Below are 22,774 nucleotides of genomic sequence, written 5' to 3' on the forward strand. Positions count from 1 at the left end.
GACGCTCACCCCCTCCTCTCTCACCGCCACACACACATACACACACCATCACACTCTCCCTCCTTCCAACTTCACTTGCATTCGTTCTTGCCTTCCTTATTTCACTCCACTTGTCTCTCCTTTATTCTGGCCGATTCTCTGCAGTCCAGCTCTTTTGCATCTACTTCTTATCATAATACAGCTGCACCTGAAATATGTGGGTATTCGTTTGTTACATTTAGTGCCGATGATTATGCATTAGTCACATGACAGAAAATGAATCAACAACTCTTGTGGTGCATTAATTGATTACGTCTTTTATCAAGTAGAAAATGTCAAGCATTCACTGGTTCTAGTTTCTCAGATGTCAGGATTTGCTGCTTATTTCTGTTTCATATCTTTTTTTTTCAGTATCTTTTGACTGTGGACTGCAGCCCTGGTTACTTTGATTATTTTCAAATGTTATTTATTGGGAACTTTTTTCTCTCTCTTTCTCCGACTGTGCTACTTCATGCATGCCATGTGTTGAAAGTAGATACCAATTCCCAGTAGGAGAAGGGATAGGGTGTAGCCAATGTGTTGCATTAGCCTGAGAAACTCAGCAAACAATGGATGGAATAAAGCAAAGATATGGCCGTGGGTCATGTTTGAGGTTCGAATTTGACAGTTACGGTTTGAGCTCTCAGTATTAAGGTCCCCCACACCCTCTGACTTTGTTGTTCATCTTTTTTGTTGAGAGTTTCACGTCCATCCAACTTGTCACTTAACATTGTCTGTGATGCAGAGAATGAATCTATCCAGTTGCTTAAAATAACTCCTCCTATTTCACCATTGTATAAACCTCAGTGAATCCAATAATCTAAGCTGTTCTGCATATCAAAGGATGTCAATGGCAGCCTCTTCCAGTGAACCGTCCATCTGCATTTCTGCTGGAGTCAGGATGTGTGTGAATGGATTTGTGCTGCAGCGTGGTCAGAGGAAAAGGCACCGCGTCAGCAGCAGGGAGATTATTGACACCGACACCATCAGGATTGACAGTATTTCATGCTCTCCGCCATTCCATAAATCCTGCCAGTTCCTATGCCTAGCCTGTACTGTGTCCTCCATACACAATTTCAAATCCAAACAGTCTTTGTAATCCTTTGAAAAACACCCCTGTCGGGTTGATCTATCATGGCTGTAACAAGAGAGCCAATTGTATTAGAAGCAAAAGTGCAGACAGAAACGTTGCTCCTGGCAGGAAAATGTTTAAAGTAACAGGAGGAATGTTCAGAGATTCTCTTTACCCTGTGATTTAACCTTGTGTGGACCATTTAATAATCCAACAAGAGTTTAGACCCGATCAGATTACTAATACTACTAGATTACATGTCTCACGTCTGATATGAAAACACTGTTGTAAGACACACATTGTAGGTCAAACTCTGGGCCATTTCATTCTGCTCATTTCACAGAACGTTGTGCTTTAAGTGCTCTAAAATGAACTTGAATCAATCAATGAATTTTAATCAACTATCTTAAAAAAGCAATTAAGTGTTATTAATTTAAGTTATTCATGGAGCAAAATTGAAAAGCAATGGTTGTTTCAAGCCTCTTCAGTGTGAGGATTAGCTGCTTTTCTCTGTTTATATCATTGGTTGGTTGAAAACAAGGAGCAGTTTGAGAGCACAAGCTTGGGCTCTGGGAATGAGTGATGCTGTTCTCCACAAATTTGTGACATTAAATATAAATCAAATGATTATCCAGTTAATTGAAAAAATAATCAACATTAATTGGTAATGAAGCTGCAGCACAGGAAAAAAAAAGCTAAAATAAATAATACTGAAATGAACTTTTCAGTGTGAGCCACAGAACATCATATATGGTTGTTCCTGTTGCGTTACTGTACCGTTGAGCCATTTGGAGTTGTACTGGGCAGTCCGAAGCGGTGGCATGCCCCCCAGGCTGCGGTATATGACAGGGTCACGGCCGGAGAAGTCAATAACGGTGGCGGCATACAGCTCTCCGCTCTCAGTCACCACTGCTGTGGAGTTGTGGCGAGGATCATATGGGCAGCGGGCCACGCCATTGACCCGCTCCAGCACGCTGCTCATGTTGCCCACCTGCGAGAGATGAAAAGACAAGAGTAAGAAAAAGCTGCAAGCAAAAGCAACAGAGCAACTCTGCAGTGTTTCTGCTGAATTTCTACAAAGATCACACACACTAACACACACTTATTTGTACCTCTCGGGTAATACAGAGTGGCTGGAATGCATTGGTTCCACAGGTCATGACCTCGGTCTTGTTCACCAGCAGGACTCTGATGTAGTTCTGACATTCAATCTGTAAAGAAGTGGGTGAAGAGGAGAGCTTTCAAACAGCTACAGTAGTAACAGGCTGAGGTGGTTCACTAAATACCCTTTGACGTTTCACTGAGAAGAACAATGGACCAAGTGTTCTGGTACCAGACTTGCGTGCTACCAAAAGCAGAGCAATCCAGTGTGTGCAGCTTTTACTCTTGTGATTTCATTGTTCAAAAATATGAATGCTTGTTTGCAACTGAATGGAAGCCAATTTGTGACATTGACAGAAGCTCCACAATAAGTTAAGTATGTATGTCAAAAAAAAAATGTAATTTGTTTGAACAAAAGGTGTGAAATAGATTTACTGGTAATAAAACATTTTATGTACGTATCATTTTTTTTGTAAATGGTGCTGCTTTGTTTGTGAGGAACAAATGAGGTAATTGCAGGGACACAGGTTTCAAAGAAGATTGATTGTCTGTTTTGTGTGAGTGATATCAGCCTTTCACTTTAAAGGCACAGAGGGAAACAAAACTCACCTTGCAAACTGTTGTCCCAAAATGATCGAAGTAAGACAGCTGATCACTACATTGGTTATCAGACATATTTGAAAGGAAGTGCTTCTGTGTATCTCACTATCTTACCCCGGGCTCTCGCCCATTTTCTCTCCCTTCCCTTTGCCCTCTCTCTTCTCTGCTAGAAAAACAACTCTTGATTGAAGGGTCTGAAATAGCTATTCTGTACAGAGCCCTCCCATGAGGCCCATAAGGACCTCGCCACAACAGCCAGAAGATATCAAGATGGCCTCTCTGTAAGCCAGGCTGCGCTGACATCAAGTGTTGTAATTGGGGGCGGGATCGAGGTTACCTCTGTTTTGCCTTTGCTCTGACAAGACCTCCTGGTTTCCTCGTCCGGTGCCCATTCTGTTGCCTAGGAAACAAAAACAAGAAAAAGTCCAGGGATGACAAAGAGGCCGAAAAGCAGTCAGCTGAGTCCTTCAGACACCACAAAACAGTTACGCAACAACTGACTGTTGCTAATACTGTAGGCATGCACAAAAAGATGCATGAAAAGACTTTAACCTCATTGCTGTTTGTTTATTGTGTAAACATGGCGACCGGCTCGCCAGCCAAGAGCTTATTCGAGGGTAGCGGGCAAGGTACCCAACGAGGCGGTTGAAGGGCTAAGGGCAGTATTAGCATGTAAATGGCTTTCTCTCCATCTTCTTCTTCTGTCATCCTCTCTCTCTCTCTCTCTGAAAGTTTGCAGCACTTGCCTCTGCTCCATTGCACCCCACCCCCCACCCCCGCCAACCAACCAACCCCCCCCCCCCCGAACCACCCAATTATATTCCTGTTAAGGGTTTTATCATTAGGCTTTATTATGGATGCAGGCGGCAGCACTGCACAACTGCACTCCAAATACACTAATGCATGTGCATACACATGCTGCTTGGCCAACAGAGACGCACTGGCTCTTGTTCAGAGGATTGAGAGATGTCCCTCTCTTGGCACAAACTGTATATGTGCAAGGTGCCAGGGGACCCCCTCACCCCCACCCCCATGTGTCACTAGCCTCATTTTACTATCCTCTCCTCCTTTACCATCATCTCCTCCTCTTCTCTGATCTCATTGCCCAATAGGAAGGTTGCCTCAATATCTAAAACTTCAAATCTACAACATCAATCTATCAAATTCTACATCCTTCTGTTGTTTGTCTTTATTACAATATGCTGCTCTCCACAAGATATCATTGTCATGCACAAGACTAGCCACAGCAGACAACTGCCCTCCCAGGACAATGGGCCAGTGGGACAAAGTTGTGACCCACACTCAGCGAAGCCTGCCAACTGAGGCCAACCAGCTCTAAAGTGGGTCAGTATTCCAGGAGCCAAAAGGAGGAATCAAACAAACTTTAAACTGTAGAGTAAGAAAATGCTAAATCTGATCCGCCATGCAGCTCATCTTAAACACCTATATGCAGTCTTGGATAATTTGGGGTTTTTTAGGTGTGAATTTGTCCTGCGGTGACAACACTCATGCTTTTTGGATCCTCATTTTGTTCTAATTAAAGCTCAGCGGAAGGGACTAAAAGCTGTATAGCCCCAAGACTCAGTGAGGGATTCTGCCGGGAAAATATGGTTTTGAGTTAATCACTTTTTTTTTAGATCCTCCATGCAGAGAATGTAGCTCTTTAGGAATTTAAAAGGAAATAAAATTTTATAAGCACATTTAATGAGAACTTCAGAGAACTGAAGTCTTTTTGGAGACAATATGGTGAGTTCAAATGCACTGAGTGTAAAAATCTTCTATTTCACAGGTCATGGAGTATTTCAACTAGGCTCGCAGGAAGAGGAGAAGTTTATGATTTAGGATGATTAGCCTCTGCATAAATTCATGCTAACGAGTGAAAACACCAGACTGTACCATCCATCCACAGCCTAATGAGCTAGTCAAACATCTGCACGTTGTGTTTGGATTTCTTTTAATGCTTCTGGACTAAGCTTATATTCATAGAAAATAAATGGCTGTGTGATTGTTTTTTGAATGATTGCACTGCCAGAACTGTTTGCGGTGCCAAAACTCTGCAAAACAAGTAATTCTTCCACATTTCTGATGCCATGTTTGATTGTCTGAGATGCAACTTAACGCTCCACTAATGAACAAACACTGCTGAAGACGAAGCTAGCAACTACCTGGTAAGGAAAGTGAAACATTTAGCAGCTAGAACCAGCTAGAGCCTGATATTTTTCTCAGGAGATGGTGAAGACCAAATATGAGCTAAAAGGAGAATTAATGGTAATTAAATGTCAGGACTGTGTGTTCTTCTGTAAATCTGCATGAATTGATTTGAATAGACAGTCTGTAACCACAACACTGACATTTTACCATTATAAATAATTATATTGTTTATTTTATTTTCATTAATATACATGCGAGTGTAAATCCAGCATTAGCTCTGATGTGTTTGTCTCTACTGACTCCTTCAGAAAATACCTGGTTTTCTAGCTGTTTATAAGGTGGTTGCTAACTTTGTTTGGTTAATGAGAGTAGTGAGAGTGATGCAGAACAGTAAAGCTCTAAAAACACTGACAGATGCTGAAACACTCCACAGAGGTGCATGAAGCTGCACAAACCAGTGATAATTCTGTGAGTTTGTCACTTCGAACAACACATTACACTTAGTCATTTGATCCATTATTCATGTAAAAATATTGTTTAGAGCAGCTTCAACCAGGCTAAACTTCACATAAAAATTTCTGCACTTTACGACCATATGTAAGCACAGGCTAGAGGTGGAGCCTGAGACAGATTCATTAGTGTTATAAAGCTATGTTTAGCTGCTGCAGCTGGTAGAGAACCAGTAAGTGGGCTCTGGCCCATATTGATAGTTACAGCTCATCTCCCTGTCTCCCACAGCAGCTCCCTTCAATTAACCTGCTTCACACTGCCCTGGAGAGAGAGACAGCAGCAGGGGAAAGCTATATAAAGTAAACTGTAATTAAAATGAAACTTGAGCTTCAGACACTGAACACAAAGTAGTTGAAGAAATAAAAAAATAAAAAAACTGAAAGTAGTTAATGTGCTCTGCAGGAGCTCGACTGTCTAGTCACGCAGCTCATGCTGCCGCCAAACAGTACACAGACGGTCAACAGCAACTTCAAATCCACTTCCCAGGAGCGCAGTGAACACTGTGGCACCTGCCATTCAGGGAGCAGCCCCGCCCCCTCTGCGGCAGTCCATCACTTTGCCTGTTGAAATGAAAACACTGCTCTTCCACGGCTCCTGCCCATCAGCCCCTGACAGCCTGGGGGCTGACGTCATTGTAAACACACACACACACACACACACACACACAGTGATGGATGCCTTTGCGATGAATCATGGCTTGGGGCATTACCATCTTTTCGGCAGGGCCCCATCTCCAAGGATCCCCATCGGCTTAACCCGCTGACCTTCACCAGAAAGTGCCCCCCCTTCCCCTCCCCCCTCCCTGTCCATCTCTTCTTCTTCTTCTTCACACCACTTTGGAACAAAGCCACACTCACACAGAGCCTGTGAGAATACCAATTCTGCCTCAACATCCTCTCCCTCAAATACCTTCCCTCTGTACCAAACCCTGAATGGCCTGACTGCCATCAACAGAATGAATAAGAGCTGCATAATGTGTGGGCAGCATGCTGTGTTTATTTAGCACTAAAAATCTTCTCAACAAATCAAACATAAAGAAAGCTAATAGATTAAGGGGGGAAATACTGTTTTCACTTATTCCACCTTAATATTGAACGTCATATTTGCTGTCTAATTATTCATGTGTAATGCAGAAGAGCAGCTCAGCACAGTCAGATGTCTGCTGACTTTGACTTATGAAATATGGAACTAAATGAAGCTATAAAATGAAAAAAGACAAAAAAATGAAACACTTTAAAAAAGTATTTGCCAAAATGTCAAACTATTTGTTTGAGGGTAGGAAAGACTGTGTTCATGATTAAAGGAAACCAGTACTGATTGTTGGTAGGAAATGTGAAACAAACGTAACAGTCACACACTTTGTTGACCTCAACCCTTGATCCACATCCACATGTGTGTGGATGTGTGTGTGGACATCCACTTCCTCCAGCACTGCTTGAGATGATCCAGAGCCAATTTAGCCAGTGTGCAAATGTCTGCTGGACACATAAGTGGAGCCGCTCATGCAGCTCAACCTCAGCTTTTTTCACACACTATCTTTACATGGCAGGTGTTAGGTTTTTTTTGTTTGTTTTTTGTGTTTTTTTTTTTGTTTTTTTGTGTGTTTTTTTTGCCAAAACAGCTTCTGCACCTGTGAGTCCTCATCAAGCAATTTTGTCATTTTGGAAATGTTTCGAAGTGTTTGAACAAAGACAGTAGTTTGACGGAGCAGTGGTGAAGAGGGGTAAGAGGTTTTCTGGCACTATAGCAAAGTCAAACTGCCTCTCGAGGTCCTTGTCAGGTCGACATCAACACAGGTTGACGTTTTCAGCATCTGAACAAATAATCAATACTGTTGTACTGTTGTAACAACAGTCTGTAAAAATATCAGTATCAAATGTATAGATTTTATGGACATTAATCAAACATAAATAACAGAAGAAACAGGAAATTGAAATCACTGTCTCCTATGCACAAATTACCAGACAATTAAAGAGTCAGCTTCCTCCCTGAGAAGAGTTACAGCCACTTTTCATGTTTGAATATGGCCCAAGGCCACAGAGCCTGTTTATTATTTGTGCCCGTAGCCACAGATGCATGTTAGAGTACATTTCCATCTATTAGCAAAGCCAACAACCATGTGCACTCCCTGCCATCATTTCCCCTCCAAACCTGAGCCTGACAACCCATTTCTCCTAATTTCAGTTTTCCTTAGACACAATAGGAAGATCTTGCCCATGGCATCTTTCTTAAAGGAGGAAAGAGGAAGGAAAAAAATAAACATGAATTTTTTATAGGCAAATAAAATAGCAGAAAATACAATTAGTAGCGGGAAAGAGGATTTATCACTTTTACGGTAGAAAGATGGTGACTGGGCTCGAAAGTGAATTCTATTATTACGAGAAACAGAGAGAAAGAGGTAGAAAAAAAAGAGATGGAGAGCAGGAAACACTGATGAAGTATAGAGGGCTTGCGAGCAGCGACGACTGCAAATGCCATTCCTGAAATGTGGTGCTGTGTTGATAAGGCTGCCTCTCACTGACACACTGCTAACATCATGTGTGACAACTAATTATAACTCATGAATATTGTAAATAAGTGTGTCAAGGGAGTAATGGTTGTTTGAATAGGCGCTGTCTGGCACTTGTTACAGTCAAGATAGATTTGTATACCAGTGCAGTGGGATTGGGCCTAACTGGTGTGAGCCGAGGCTGGAAAAGTAGCAAAAATATGAAAAAACATTGCACGATAAGTTTAACAGAACTTAATAACTTCAACATCCAAACAACAGCTGAGCCATTACTTAATATGTTAAGCATACATTACAGCTTTAAACACTGTAAGAGCTGCTAACATGCTTTGGCTATGATGAACTATAACTCTGTGCGCATTGATAAACAAATAATAAATATTTCCTGGAAATATTTACTCTGACTTCATGGTCTGGGGAATAAAACTTGCAAAAAGGTTTATTTATTATTCATGTAAGCAGGTCATTTGCAATCACAAAAGCAGAAGATATTCAGATGTAGGGGAAATGTTTTCCATGCCGTCAGTATCTGGTAAACTACCACCTGAGAGGCTCCTCGTGTCTTCTTCCTCATCTCATCCTGCTACACTTCACTGCGGGCTTTTCCTCTGAATGTTACTCAACCACTGAGGCAAGGGAGAAAAGAATCTGCATATTCACCCACCACCACCTCACTAAGAGAGAGCGAGATCATCTGTGTCCTCACTTCAAAGCATCCCACACTTTTAGACTGCTAATTCCTTCCTCTTATTTCCAGTCCCACACTCGTAATCTGCTATTTTAAGTTACCAACCTACACCCAACACATACATACACACACATACACACACAACTTGACAATATGGACAGTTTTGGCACAAACTGGTGCCCAGGTGGTGCAGAGAAGCAACGCAGCGACACCGGAGTGAACACCACTGGCAGTGGTCACAGGTGGGAAACCAGCCTCATGTTCTTGTCTAATACACTCATAGGACATTAGATGGTTCTGTGAACCACACACCAACATTATTCAAATTTTTACAATATTATGATGTCAGTGATGACCACAGTTATGCAATAGGATCACACACTGTAAATAAAGATGGGTGTAGCCTCTGTAATGTCACCCTTGGCTTTCTGAAAGGCAGTTTTGAATCTTAGGGTGAGCTGCTCCACCATCTCCATCTTGCCAGTGCCTGACTCCACCTAACTCCCGGCTAATCCAAACATGGGTAAAGAAGTTGTGTGGAGGCAAGACTTCAGTACATGTCACTTTGTGGCAAGCATACACTCGCTCACTTGCTGCTCAAAGGGGCACGCCCTCAACTATGCAGAACTTTAAAGGTGGAGCTATATAGAAATTCACCCCAGTACAGTTGTCATGAAGTCAGGAAGTTTGCTATAGACACCAGGCTGCAAATATGTTTATTTCTGTTGTAAAGTTGGACATTTTAACATGGGAGTCTATGGGGATGGACTCACTTTTGGAGCCAGCCTCAAGCAGCCAATTCGAAGAAGTGCAGTGTTTGGCACTTTTGTGTTGACTTCATTTCTCAGCCTCGGAGGTTGCTGCTTAGAATTTGAAACAACTGCACTGGTGTCAAAGGCCAAAAATCTTCATCACACATCCACCACTTCAACTTCCCACACTTTTACTCTCTGTCTGTACTGAGTCCTGCTTTGGCAAAGAATTTTTGGGATGTTAAAGGTACAGGAAACTTGAAATCATCATGAATTTTTGCTTAATAGATATGGATTAGGGCTGAAAAATATTGCTATTATTTTGGCAGATATTGCAAATTGCGATATGAGGCATGATTTAATTTTCAGTGAAAAAATAAATATATATAAAACTGGTGATGTGATTTTTGATTGGTCTTGTACCAAAAAAGCAGTTTCCTTTACATCTGGCTGGAGTACCTGTAACACCATAATGCTTCATTTATGGTGTGTTTACTATTATGTATGTATGTATGTATTATTTCGTGCAATTTGGATATTGCATTTGGCCATATTGTGATTTCAATAATATTTCAATTAATTGTTCAGCTTCAATATGGATTATATATGTTGTCTTGCTATCAGCTAAAAATGTGGTCACTTACTGTAAATTGCTGCCATGTTGTTTCTTTACTCAGATTGTATTCTCTTTACTTCCTGTTTCAGTGATCAGTGGGGCGTGTCCTTAGTCATTAGTTTAATTAGTAATGAACAGAAAGTGACCTCTGTGAAAGAGTGAAGGAGTATGAAAGGAGAAACACGTACATTTGGTGGATGTTTCACCATAAATCTTCGAGTGTGTTCCAGATGAGAAGGAAGAATTGTGTGTGCAGCAATTATCAGCATACAAAGCAAAGTGAACTGCTAAACAATTAAATGCAGGTAACGGAGCAGGAGCTCTGTAGAAAGTTACCAACAGATGAGCTTAATCCACTGTGAAGTGGTGGTAAAATATTCTGTTAGCCACATGTTTTATTGGTACATCTGTAGGGGCACACACGTAATGTTACACAGCTTGTTCACAGTCTCCCAGTGCACATAGAAAGTGTAACGCAAAGATTGTTTTGTTATTTTTTAGGGGTTGTTCAGGCAGTTGTGGTTGTTGGGGGTTTGACTCAATCAAAACTACATACATATATTTATGGCTGTGGGATTCTTCAGCTTCTTGGCAGTGTTACACTGTTGTTTTGGTGTTGCCACAGTAACCTACGTCACAAACCTTCATTGTTCCTGTGGTTCTTTTGATATTATTTGCATCAAACTACAACATCCTGGCATCTGGACTTTGACAAGAAAAAAAAAATTTTCAGTTAATATTTGATATTTTCCGTATAAGTCCGAATGCTTTGCACAGTACATCGCATGTTTTTCTTCATCCAGGAAGTGTGAGCTTGAAGCTGTGAGGGTGAAACTGCGTGCCCATAATGCAGGTGAAGCTATTGGCTAACAGGTGGAACAAAGCCACTGATAAAAACTGTAGTCAGAGGTGCAGCACCCTGCCAGATGTAAAAGTTTGAACAAAATGTTTCTTTTGGAAAAGTTCTTGAAAATCTGTTGTTATTGGAGAAAACGGTCGAGCTTGAGGGAATGTGGTTTTTGGAAGCTGAATATGCAGCATCATCAACAATGTCTGCAATAAATTTGAGAGAAAATTCAGTCTTCCACTGCTGAGCATCAGAGTGAATCTGTTGTGGCAGGGAGGTTTAGACAGGTGTCATCAACATCAGCACAAACAAAACAAGAAATGCTGTTATAAACTACATCAACAGAACGTGCCAATTGCCACTGAACCATATATGAACCATCTCATCACAGCGCGGCTTGAATTCTTTTCTGTGATTTAATTTTTAAAACTGCTGACTGCTGCTTATTTACTTTGTGAACTACAGTATGTATTCACTCACTTTTCACACACTGTCAATTTTTTGTTTTAATGTAGAGCCATGGGACACTGGGACATATCGTCTTCGTAGAGTTGACACTAATCCAGAAAAAAATAAATAAATAAGCTTGCATTGGCCCTGATTCTGATCCTGCGGATTGACGTGACCCTCTCCCTTTTTAACTCACTGACTGTGAAGAAACAGACACATAACTACAAACATGGGTCTATATATATTCACTCCTATAAACACAGAGGTTTCTAAAGCCACACACAAAACCAGGCAAATGAGAGAAGACCTTTGTCTAACAGCTCAGTCTAATCTAAGGACACACCCACATCGTTTTCTTTCTCTCACTCACTCACTCACTCACTCACTCACCTCTCTGTCAAGCACCACACTCTGTCAGTGGTGCAGCATGAGGTCACTAACCTACACCTTTGTCTCCACACTGGAGAGAAGCAGTCTGACGGAGTGTTTCAGAGTGTGTGTGTCTATAGTTCAGCACACACACACACACACACACACACAGGACAATTTCAAAAGTTCCGATTAAATGTTCACATTTTCGGGAAATAGATAGATAGCAGCAGCTGACACACTCCTTCAGTCATATGAACCTCATTTAGACGCTCGTGACAACTTGCATTGTTTCTGGCCTGACTTGCTTGAAAGGCAGCATTTAGAGAAATACTTCAGCACCACGTATCCAGCCTGGTTTACATTACAGAGCTCAGTTCAACATATTCAATTTCCCATTAATAATATATAATAATATATGATGAGGTGCTGACAACACTGGGTGTTCAACATCCTTAGACCTTGAGTTAAACACCCAGCTACAGATACCAAAATGTATCCAAACACTGAAAACATCAAGTTCACATGGAATACAGATTTCTTGTTTGGTTTGTTTAAATAATGTTTGATCAGATATCATTGATCTAAATCTAAGCTAATTTTAGGTAAAGTTTGTGTGTAAGTGCTTGTGTGGAGAAAAACTAAACACAGATGCACCGAGAAGTTTGGAACATTTGGTTTAATTATCAAACAAAAGTAGTAAAAAAAGAAAATTGTTTGTTTTGGTAGCAGTACTGGTGGCACAAGTATCTAATATTTTCTAACAATAGCCATCTGTCAAGTATGTGCAACAGTGAAGACAGAATCAAAAGGACTTACTGTCTATGATCAGGCTGACAGACAGACAGAGACAGACAGGGACAGGCAGACAGGTCTAAATACAGATGCAACCCACAGGCAGGGTTTTGGGAACTAGAGTAGGACACATACAGACACAATCAGCTGGCCAAAAACGCAACATAGACAATGTAGCTAATGGGAGTGAGGACGTGCCACTAAATATGGGCTGGGGCTGAACGAGGTGATGAGGGACAGGCGTGCAGAGGAGCTGCAGCAGGTGAGTGGGTGATAGGCTCCGAGGACACCTGGTGGACAGGTGGAGGGTGACCACCAAAATGTCGGGGGCAGGGAAACAGAAGAAAGGGAGACAGGTCAGCTGACCTTTCTGTTTCTAGTATAACCATGGTTTTGACATAAATATTTTTTCATTAAGTCAAATAAGACACATCTCAGGAATAATAAGTCAGTGTTTAATGATGTCCTATTAGCCCATGAGTGAAATTAGACTAAATAAGGAGTATAAACAGAAATACAGTATAAATGAACACATTCATCAATTAAATTAAGAAATATCTAATTGTGTATATCATATGTAATTTTAGAATCTGACATTTTTTGATACTTTGTGCTATAAAGTTTGTTCTTTCTTGAAAAAGTGCTGAAGTTGCAATACACAGCCCTACTAGAAATAACCAAAACAAAGTGAAACAACTTTTCTTTGTTATAAAATTCTAACATGGTTCTACTATCCTCAGTGCCAACTATAACAAACCTTATAACTATAATACATTACTAAAATGCCTTATAAAGGATTGTAGAGCTGTTTGTAGTAGACCTGCTTTTAAGCTTAACAAGGCACAGAAAGATAATGAAATGTTTAATAACTCCTGAACATGATTCTTCCTTTGGAAATATGGAAGAAATATAGAAACATGCTTCTATGAGGGATTATTTTTAAAGAGCATCAATATGTAAAGTAGCTGTTTTACAGTCAGTCACAGTCACAGTGGGTACAGCAAAAGTGATTAAAGCGATCACAGCTGGGAACAGGAAGCTGTTTTCTCCTCTGATGTAAGTGTTGAGTTGAATACACTGTATGGTTCAGTGTGTGCTAACAGTCTGTAGCTATGTGGTTGCCCACTCACCCTGCTGCTGCCTCCCACTCACTGTAATTTCACATTAGGGAGGGTGGCAGGTGAAAGCAGACAGTCTCTCCATGACCAACCAACCAGTACAGTGGATTATTCCTTCTCTTCCACAGACACCTAAAGTGCTGTGCTGTATGCACCCACACAGGTGCAGATAAAGATGCAGCTAGTACGGATGAATGTGCACGCTAACATTGCATTAATACACTTAGTGTACACTTACAGCTTGTCATTTTTAGTTTTCATTAAAAGGAACATTTATCACTGATTATTTTTAATATAAAATAATAAATAATTGGGCAAAATTTGATTTCTAAATAATCCATTTAGTAAACACCAACAAATGCTCTATAGTTTAACCCTCAAAAAAGATATAATGACTACACTGAGAGACTCTGGTGCATAATCAGCAGCTCTCTGGACTCTTTGGGCTCCATCTCTGGGCACCTTTCATTGCCTGTGGGCTTTAAGGGCTGTCCGGCATCGCTGGTTCTCTTATCAGCAGCTATTTGGCCAATTTAACAAGATGAGTTGGCGTCGTGGGTGGAGGCATTGAGTGTGAGAGAGCTGATCGGGTCCACATCATCTTCTTTTTGTGGTCCCACTATATCATTTCTGTTTACAATAGTCAAATATATTATATGTGTATATATAGAGAGACTTTAAAAAAAAAAAAAGTCACAATAGAATTAAAACATGTTGGTTTTTATTTGTCTTTCCTACTCATTAGCTATTTCTGCTCATGCAGGTGCTGTGTGTGGGCAGTCGTCCTGTAAAATGTATTGGTGTGTTCAGGTGCATCTTTTCACAGAGGACAAGAGTGAAAATATCTGTTTGACTATATTTAGAGTCAAGGTTACGCTGTGCTCTTGGTGTTTTTATCCTGTGCCATGTCTCCATTTTCGAAACCTGGTACTGGATTTATAAGGCTGATACAGCTTTAAAAAGTTTGATAATAATATATCAGCACATTTTTAGCGAAACACGTAACATTGTATTGGATTGGACTGAATTTTATTTTATTTGATAAAGATGATGCAGTTTCAATGGAGAACATGTTTATGGCTAATTTTCAACTCTTGTCCCTAGTTTGGGCTTCTACATACACAGTATAATTAACATATCCAATAAACATAAACATTTTCCATAAAGATCTATTTGACAAATCTTTCAGTGATTTCCATGATGCAGTTAGTTTTTATTCACTGGCTGACATGAATGCCAAACCATTACACCAGTAGTCGGTGATAAACTAATATTGGCTGATACATCAGTTAGCTTCTAATCCATAACTCTACTCTGTCAAATCTGTGTTTTTATGTATTGTATACTAGTCTGCATAAATTTCTTTATGATAAATGGTAAAATTCACTTATACAGCACTTTTCTAGTCTTACAGACCACTCAACGCTCTTTACAATACACGCCACATTCGCCCGTTCACACTTCACACCCATACACTGACGGACCAGCCATCGGGGACAATTTTGAGGTTCAGTGCCTTACCTAAGGACACTTCAACATGCAGACTGGAGGAGCCAGGGACTGAACCACTGATCTTCTGATTAGTGGACAATGTGCTCTGCCTCCTGAGCCACAGCCGCTGAATAAAGCCACACCAAAGCAAATCATTTCTCTCTGGCAGCAGCCAACGCAGCAACTTTCTGGTGTGGGAACATCACTTTGTAAAAAAATAAAAACAGTGATGAATCTGTATATATATACACATGGGTACCATTGCACACACACATTATAGGTGGTTATTCTTTCTAAGCCAGCTGGCCGAGCAGCAGCACATTACAGGGTGACAAGTGGCCCCTTCTTGCTCTCAGCTCTGTGGCTCACAGAATATCCCTCCATTCTAACAAAGACCACATCAATAATTAAATCTCCGGCCAAATTGCAGCACAGAAATTAATGAAGAGCGTGAATGAAATCAGCTATGACTCATCAAACTCAGGGCAAGAGAGTGGAGCTTGATACTATGGGCGAATCAAGGGTATGAACATCTGAGAGGGTGGGTTTAATGTCCGTCCTCTGACCTTTCATTTATTTTGATTCCTGGATTTCCTCATGAATCCACTCTGCTCTTCAGCACCCTGAGGAAGGGAGCTATATATGACATGCATAATGTAGATGAGAAATCATGAAGACACACTATATTATTCATACTAATACCACCTGCATGAGAAAAGGTCAGCGTGTCTCCAACTTAACCACATGTCGATTCCTCCCGTCCCAAAGGAATCGTGAGCATCCAACAAAAACACCTACAATAACAGACACATTTATTTTTCTGCTGGTGAGACGTTCCCAGTGTTGATGAGGGAGTTTGCACAAGGCATTTCCTGTTTAAAGGAACAAACAGTGACAGTTGACCTCTTGACTCTTTAGGTCGGCTCTGTTCTCCTGACCGTGATCCACCGCAGGGAAATGATGCTCACTGGGACCAGGCAACAGCAAACAGACAAACCAGCTGCTCCCTCCTGCTGTAACTGTCATTTGAATTTTGTGACGTGCTGTCTCATCTGCATCCTGCTTCACCCAACACTACTTACTGTAACTGTCAGGTGTCAGTATTTCATTAGGCTTTTTTTGGTGATGTAGATGGATAACTGCATTAACTTTGAGATCCATCTTACTCTTTTAGTTGACTCTCCAGTTTGTCCATCTTTACAAACTTATGGTGTGAATTCAAACTTTCATTTCATTTCATTGTTTTAAGTTATTTTTTTGGGCATTGAGTGACTGGAAATCATGGGACAGACAGTCAGACTGGTCATATTAACAGTGATTCAGAATATTTGCATTTGATGGACGGAGGCAGTCATTAAAAATACTGAGCTGGGTTTGAATATTTCACACAGAATAAACGAATAGACGTTAAACTGTTGCACTGTCTGACTACATATCTACCAGTGTTATTACATTTAAACTCATGAGTAAAATGTTGCTATAGCTGTTCAGAATGATGGGCTGTAAACAACCAGAATTTTCTTCAAACAAGAAGAATGAATGTTGTTGAAACTAATTTCACAATATAAAAAAAAATTTCCATGATAGAAAAATACCACAGCGTAGCAAATATGTCGCACAAAACTCTGCACATGTGAAAAACCTAAACCTTAATGACTGATTTAGTTGTTAATTATAATCAATAACATAACAACATGATAAACTTACCACCATCACAATATGGCTCCATTATAGCTGAAATGATTTGACAATTTATCGATTGGTCAGTTGACAGTAAAATAATTGGTGACTATTTTAACGGTATATTAATAATTTCAGTTGTATATCAATAAAAAACTCTGATCATTCTCTCATTCCAATTTCTCCAATACAAGGATTTTTTACTTTTCAACAAATGCTGACATTTGAAGACGTCACCTGTCACCTGAGACTCGAGGAAACGGTGATGGACAGTTTTCAAATGTTTTGATATTTCAGAGACTAAATAACTGAAAAGAAAATAATTTCCAGATTAATCTTAATGAGAATAATCATCCTACATTCAATCAAAAATTGAATGATACAATAATACTGAATTATCACCCAGCCATGCCAGACTGTTAGCAATGTACAAATAGAAGAAGTGTGAAGTACGTCACAGCAGTTTTTTATGTGTTAGGTAAACAGAGCCAGTGGCATTAACCACATGAGCGTACATGCATTAATCAAAACATATCTCTGAATAACTTCACTGTCCATAATTACATACATAAAACATATCAAGAAGGAATGACTGCACATAAAAAATGCTCTCTCCTTTTCGGAAAAGTGAGAAGTTTTCCCGAAAGTTAAAAACACAGATTAGAGTTTAACACCACAGGCTGTTTTGCTTGAGTGCCACTGTCAGCCTGTATCCAAGCCTTGCATCTGGTACAGATGTCTTTGGCTCTGGAGAGACAGACCATCATGTTGCACAGCAGGATGGCCACCTGGGGGCTGCTCATCATCAGCTGGCTGGCTGTGGGAGCCGGAGACCACAGCTGAACTCAAACAACCCCAAACACAAACAACACGTCAAGGACAAATCCCAGGACCCAAACACACAGGGGACCGCTTCTGTCTCAGAACTTCTGACGTGTTCTCAGCAGGAAAATGAACAAAAAAACAAAAAGAAAGGTCTTGCCACTTGGAAAATAATGACACAGCAAAATAGAAGTGACCTCAAGGAAGTCTGGAGATCAAGCAAACTTTGGAAAAGAACAAGACCCCAAGGGATAATGGCTGTTGAAATTGGGGAGCTCTGGAAGGGAATAACCAAGAACTGTATTTTCGGAAAGTGTGAAAATCTAAAAAAAAAAAACACTGTCCTCCCTTTCCACAACCCCATTACCCCCCATGCATTTACAAAAAGGGCAAACCAATCAGAGGGAAACCGTGCTCCAACTGTGCTCTGCCACATGGAACGCTGCAGCTCAACAGCAGCACACCTACGGGATCAGAGCGAGGCTGTGTGTGTTTTGGAGCTTAAAGAGACAAAAATCAGAAGTCAGGCTGAACAGTTTTCACTGGTCGACACTCCTGCACATTTTCCAGTCCTCTGCTGCAACAGTCTGGTTTTACAGGGACACGAGACATCGGTTTGGATAAATGAGCGGCTTTGCCATCGTCATGTACATCTATTATTGTCTGTAGCACTGAAATAAGCACATACAATACTGCTTGGAGTTAAGGTCTGCATATTAATGTACAACCTGATTGTTGTACACAATGGAAAACTATTGGCACAACATAATGAACGGACACAGAGAAAAAGACTCAATGGAGGGAGGAACCTGATAGAAATGCAACTGCAGTTCCACATCAGGAGCAAATATAATGTTCTCCTGAGGACACAATGTCACAGGCTCAGGCCTTGCGATTTTCTTTCAGTACATTTAGAGAATGAAACATGGCCACTGGTGGATGAGTCGATACAGAAAATAACAAAGAGTGGAGATGGTGGAGCGGTGGGTTAAAGCTGGTGGATGGATGGAGACAGATATGTGGAAATCCAGACAGTAATATGGTGTTTACATTCCACCTCCATGTTGTTGCTGTCTTATCTATGCAGGGATTATCTGATGGACAGACAAAGCCCTGTCTCCTCCCCCTCCAGTCTCCTGCCTTCACTCCTCTACACTTGTACACGTTACCAAGTGGGCAGTTTATATTTGCTCCTGCTGCTGTTATTGAAAAGCTTTTTGCTGCACATTTAACTATCTACATCTCTTGTGTCCACACTCTGCTTAATGTCAGGTCAGTTTCTAGCCAGACCTTTATTTCAAATGAGCTCCCAATATCTGTTCTTCTCTTAATAAATTATTAATAATTATTATTTTTCTTTTATCTTTCTATTTTATTTGTTTAGTATGAATTTACTTTTTCATTATTTTGTTCTGATGTTTCTTGCTTTTCTTTTTTTCTTGTTATATGTCCTCTCATTCAGTTTTACTGTGCTTAATCTTTGCATTACATTTTTAATGTAATCTCTTTGAGCATTACTACAGTAAACCAGTATGAATATTACTTGCATAAAAATTAACAGGCTATCTAATAACATGTTATGAATCATTTATTTGATCTAGCTGAGAGAAAGTGCATCTAGGCCAACCCCATGCACAGAGAAAGAGAGAGAGAGAGAGAGAGAGAGAGAGAGAGAGAGAGAGACCATATGAAAATACCAGTAGCCTACCTTAGAAAAGATTAAAACTGAAGGCTGCCATAGTTATTTAAACCTTTATTTGCATGAGCAAATTTGACAACTGACAGTTTAAATTTCATGCCGTACCTCTTTCTCTTTGCTGCCACGGTTTTTGAACGTGAGCGTCATTCACTATACTGGACAATACATCCAAAGAAGCTGGCGTAATTGAGACCCGCGTTTATTTGCCCAACGTGCAGCCACACCAGGCCAGTAAAAGGACTCATTGCAGTGGGACTCAGCCTCCAGTTTAAGTTTTACGGTATTTTATTATATAATGACATCTTAGGTGTGCAGGATAAAAAAAATACAATCTCTCTGGACTTTGGCCGTTGACATATCACATCACACATCAGTATAAGATATATGACTAATGGCTGCCACACTGTTAACTAGATAGTAATTTGCTTGCTAGCTGATCTTTCCTGTTGTTTGTAAGTAAACTTAGTCACATGCAACAACAGTAAACCACTAACCACACTCCAGCAGACAAAAGCTGCAACTGTAGCTGCATTTTGGTAAAAACATGTGTCTGGAACTTACTGAGCTCACGAATAGAGCCTGAAAAGAAGACTGTGCTGCAGGAGTGGTTTGAGAACAACTTACATTTTAACATCCCTTTTTTACCCATGAAGCTTTGTGATGGATGGAATCTATTCAGCTGATGTTCCCCACTGACTGCAGCTGCTGGCCTCTGTGAGCTAGCTACAAACTTTTCAGATCCTCCTTTCAAGTCTGCAGGGGGTAAGCGTTTGATATTAAAAACATAGGTAATTGGCAGAATATTCCTTTAAACCTGTGTTTCCACTTCCCATTCTGTTTCAATTTACAAAACATGCTGTTCTTTTAGTTCCCCGAGCAGAGTACAAAATGCATGAACTCTATTTCTACAAAAAAGTCAGCAGGTTATGTTATTACTCTTTGCACTCTTGCATATTTCTACCCGCAGTCCAACTCCTTCCTATTTTTATTCTTTTCCTCCTCTCCTTACTCCCATCCTATGCCATCCATCTCTGTCAACGCTGATACTTAAGCTCAGTAAAAAGTCAGGTCAGTACATCTGTGACCCCGTGCCGACTGAGTGGGTGACACAGGAGTTGCATTCTTTGCCTTCTTCTCACTTTCTCTCTCTTTTATGCCTTGTCGTTGTCAGATAACTTCACATCTGAGTGTATGTTAAAAAACTGGAAACAGTTATAGAGAGAGAGAGAGAATTTAAGGGCATATACATCATAGATTCTGTAATTACGTGAATGCGAGTGTGTATATGTAACAAGTGGGCTTCACGCAGCAGTGTGTGAGGACATTTCCTGGCACGCCTGACTAAAGAAGAACTGTACAGAGCATCTGACACAAACTGACAAAGGAAACGCTGACCAGAGTGACTCACAAAAACACAGAAAAAAAGCAATCCAGCCAAAGACATTCAGTACAACTCTGTGGCTCTGTGGTCTTTTACAAATATGTTAGCGGGAGAAAAATCAATATTCTATCTCCTGTTAGTACTTTGCAACATGTAGAAGAAAGACAGAGCCATCTAGACGGGACTCTGCTCCTGCTATTTTCTATTACTCTAAAACTACAAAGGAACTAGACAGCGAAGGAGACAGGTGGGCATTCATTCCCATCTCAAACATGAAAAGTTTGTTGATCAAAAGTTGCTGGTATTTCTTTATGTTGTTTCTTGACAGCAGTGGAATTGCTCATAACACATCTGGCAGATCTGCATCCCAACACGAGGAAAAATAAACAGGGACAGACACAGATGACAAAAACAGAGCCTCAACTCTCCTTTCCCCCTTCCACCCATCCAACACTCCAGCTTTTCTGTACTTTTACCACTCACCCACTCCTCTGTTTTATCCCCCACCGCGCGCGCACACACACACGCACACCACCCACCACCTTCCCCCTGCTGTTCTGATTGCGGCGGAGCTCTAGCTGACCAGCACATCAGTGAGAGAGAGAGAGAGAGAGAGAGAGAGAGAGAGAGCTCTGTCTGTGGGTGCTTCTAGGACAGAGGATGTGGGTGGATTGCAATCAGACCCACCACCAGCACTAATACCAGCACTACATCTCACAAAAAAGACAGGGAGAGTAGGTGAAGAGTTTAAAAAAAAAGAGAGAAGGAAGATGGAGGATCGAGACACCAAACTCTAAGAATACGCAGCAGCATCTGATCAGCTCAGCCTGAGTAGGACTCCTGAGCAGTCCCATTGTGAGGGTGCTGGGTGGGTGATGGTGCGTGTGTTTGTGTGTCAAGTACAGCAAATTTATTCACAAATGTCTCTCAAATGTTCGGGGCATTTCTTCATGTCTTTAACTTGTGGTACGTCTCTATGCTGTATGTGTTTTTCATTTGTGCATGATTGGGTCTATTGACATCAACGTTCCAACATAAAATAACATAAAAATATTATTTTATGATAACATGGAACTAACCCGTTAATTATTGTTTCACCATCTCTGTTGTAGAGATGCAATTTAGCCAGATTATCTGAAGCACTTCATTTACTGAAGAAACCAAGAGTGAGTGCACAACAACAGTAGGCACCATAGGTCTGACTGTAAACTGTGATGGATGTTTACAACAGACAGTTCTAATGGGTAATGATGTTAACAATGATGATCCCCTGACTGCTTATGTTTAATGCCCTGTCTGACTTCTTTTCAGTCATATTACCAAAGCTCGGCAATTCATTTGGTGACTACATTGTTACATAACTGATAGTTGAATCAGAGACTAGAGTCCGATTCCAATACTATTATCAGTAAAACCTCTGATACTGCCTGAAATACTGGATTGAGTATGTGAGTCTATGTACCGATCCCATATCACATAATGTATTGATAAACTTCATAGTTTCACACACAGATAAAACAACAGTTTTCCTGGAAATCTCTAGTAACTAGAGTAATGTTAGCCGTTGGCCAAGGTCACTAAGAGGTGACCCGCAGTCTGGGTCCAGACGCTGAGGCCTGATGCTACTCAGTCGATCACCGTGACTCAGTGAGTGAGGATGGGACGAGACGAGAGGCAGTCTTTAAGTCTGACAGCTACAGTGACAGCTTGCAGTGGTAGACTAGAACAGTTTTGACTTCTTTTTCTAGATTTTGTCACTATAAGCAAATTATTTAAACGGCATTTGAGCGATGATTTTGATCTATGTAAGTGGTAGATTGCTGTAAACATGATCACTATCAGCAGTTTCTACTGTAAAAAAGAGATCAATACATTTGTCCATGTTTTACAATGAGCCATGGCATACAACAATGACAGCAATCATATCACATCCATACAGGGTTGGTTGTATACAGCTGATACAGCTATTACATTTTTTAACGCATTAGTATCAGCTGAAACACAAGTTCAGGTATCAGAACCAGTACCTGTTGAGAGAAAAGGGTGTTAGAACATCTCTATCAGAGACACTTGAATTAAAGAAGAGATCATTTATTGGTTATCAG

General features: G+C 40.6%; 1 protein-coding gene across 4 annotated transcripts in view; it reads right to left on the minus strand.

Moving 5' to 3' along the window:
* The window catches only part of sema5ba (sema domain, seven thrombospondin repeats (type 1 and type 1-like), transmembrane domain (TM) and short cytoplasmic domain, (semaphorin) 5Ba), a 172,020-nt gene that overhangs the window by 52,127 nt on the left and 97,119 nt on the right, over nt 1-22,774 (minus strand). For all 4 annotated transcript variants that reach the window (XM_071480859.1, XM_071480839.1, XM_071480850.1 and 1 more), the window contains exons 6-8: nt 3,129-3,191; nt 2,203-2,301; nt 1,868-2,081 (exon numbers count right to left, since the gene is read on the minus strand). In XM_071480859.1, coding sequence (XP_071336960.1) covers nt 1,868-2,081; nt 2,203-2,301; nt 3,129-3,191 — 376 coding nt within the window. The remainder of the gene's footprint in view (nt 1-1,867; nt 2,082-2,202; nt 2,302-3,128; nt 3,192-22,774) is intronic.

This window comes from Trachinotus anak, unplaced genomic scaffold (genome assembly GCF_046630095.1).
Source record: "Trachinotus anak isolate AG129_WGS33_773 ecotype Australia unplaced genomic scaffold, CSIRO_AGI_Tana_v1 ptg000001l, whole genome shotgun sequence".
Taxonomy (NCBI): Eukaryota; Metazoa; Chordata; class Actinopteri; order Carangiformes; family Carangidae; genus Trachinotus; species Trachinotus anak.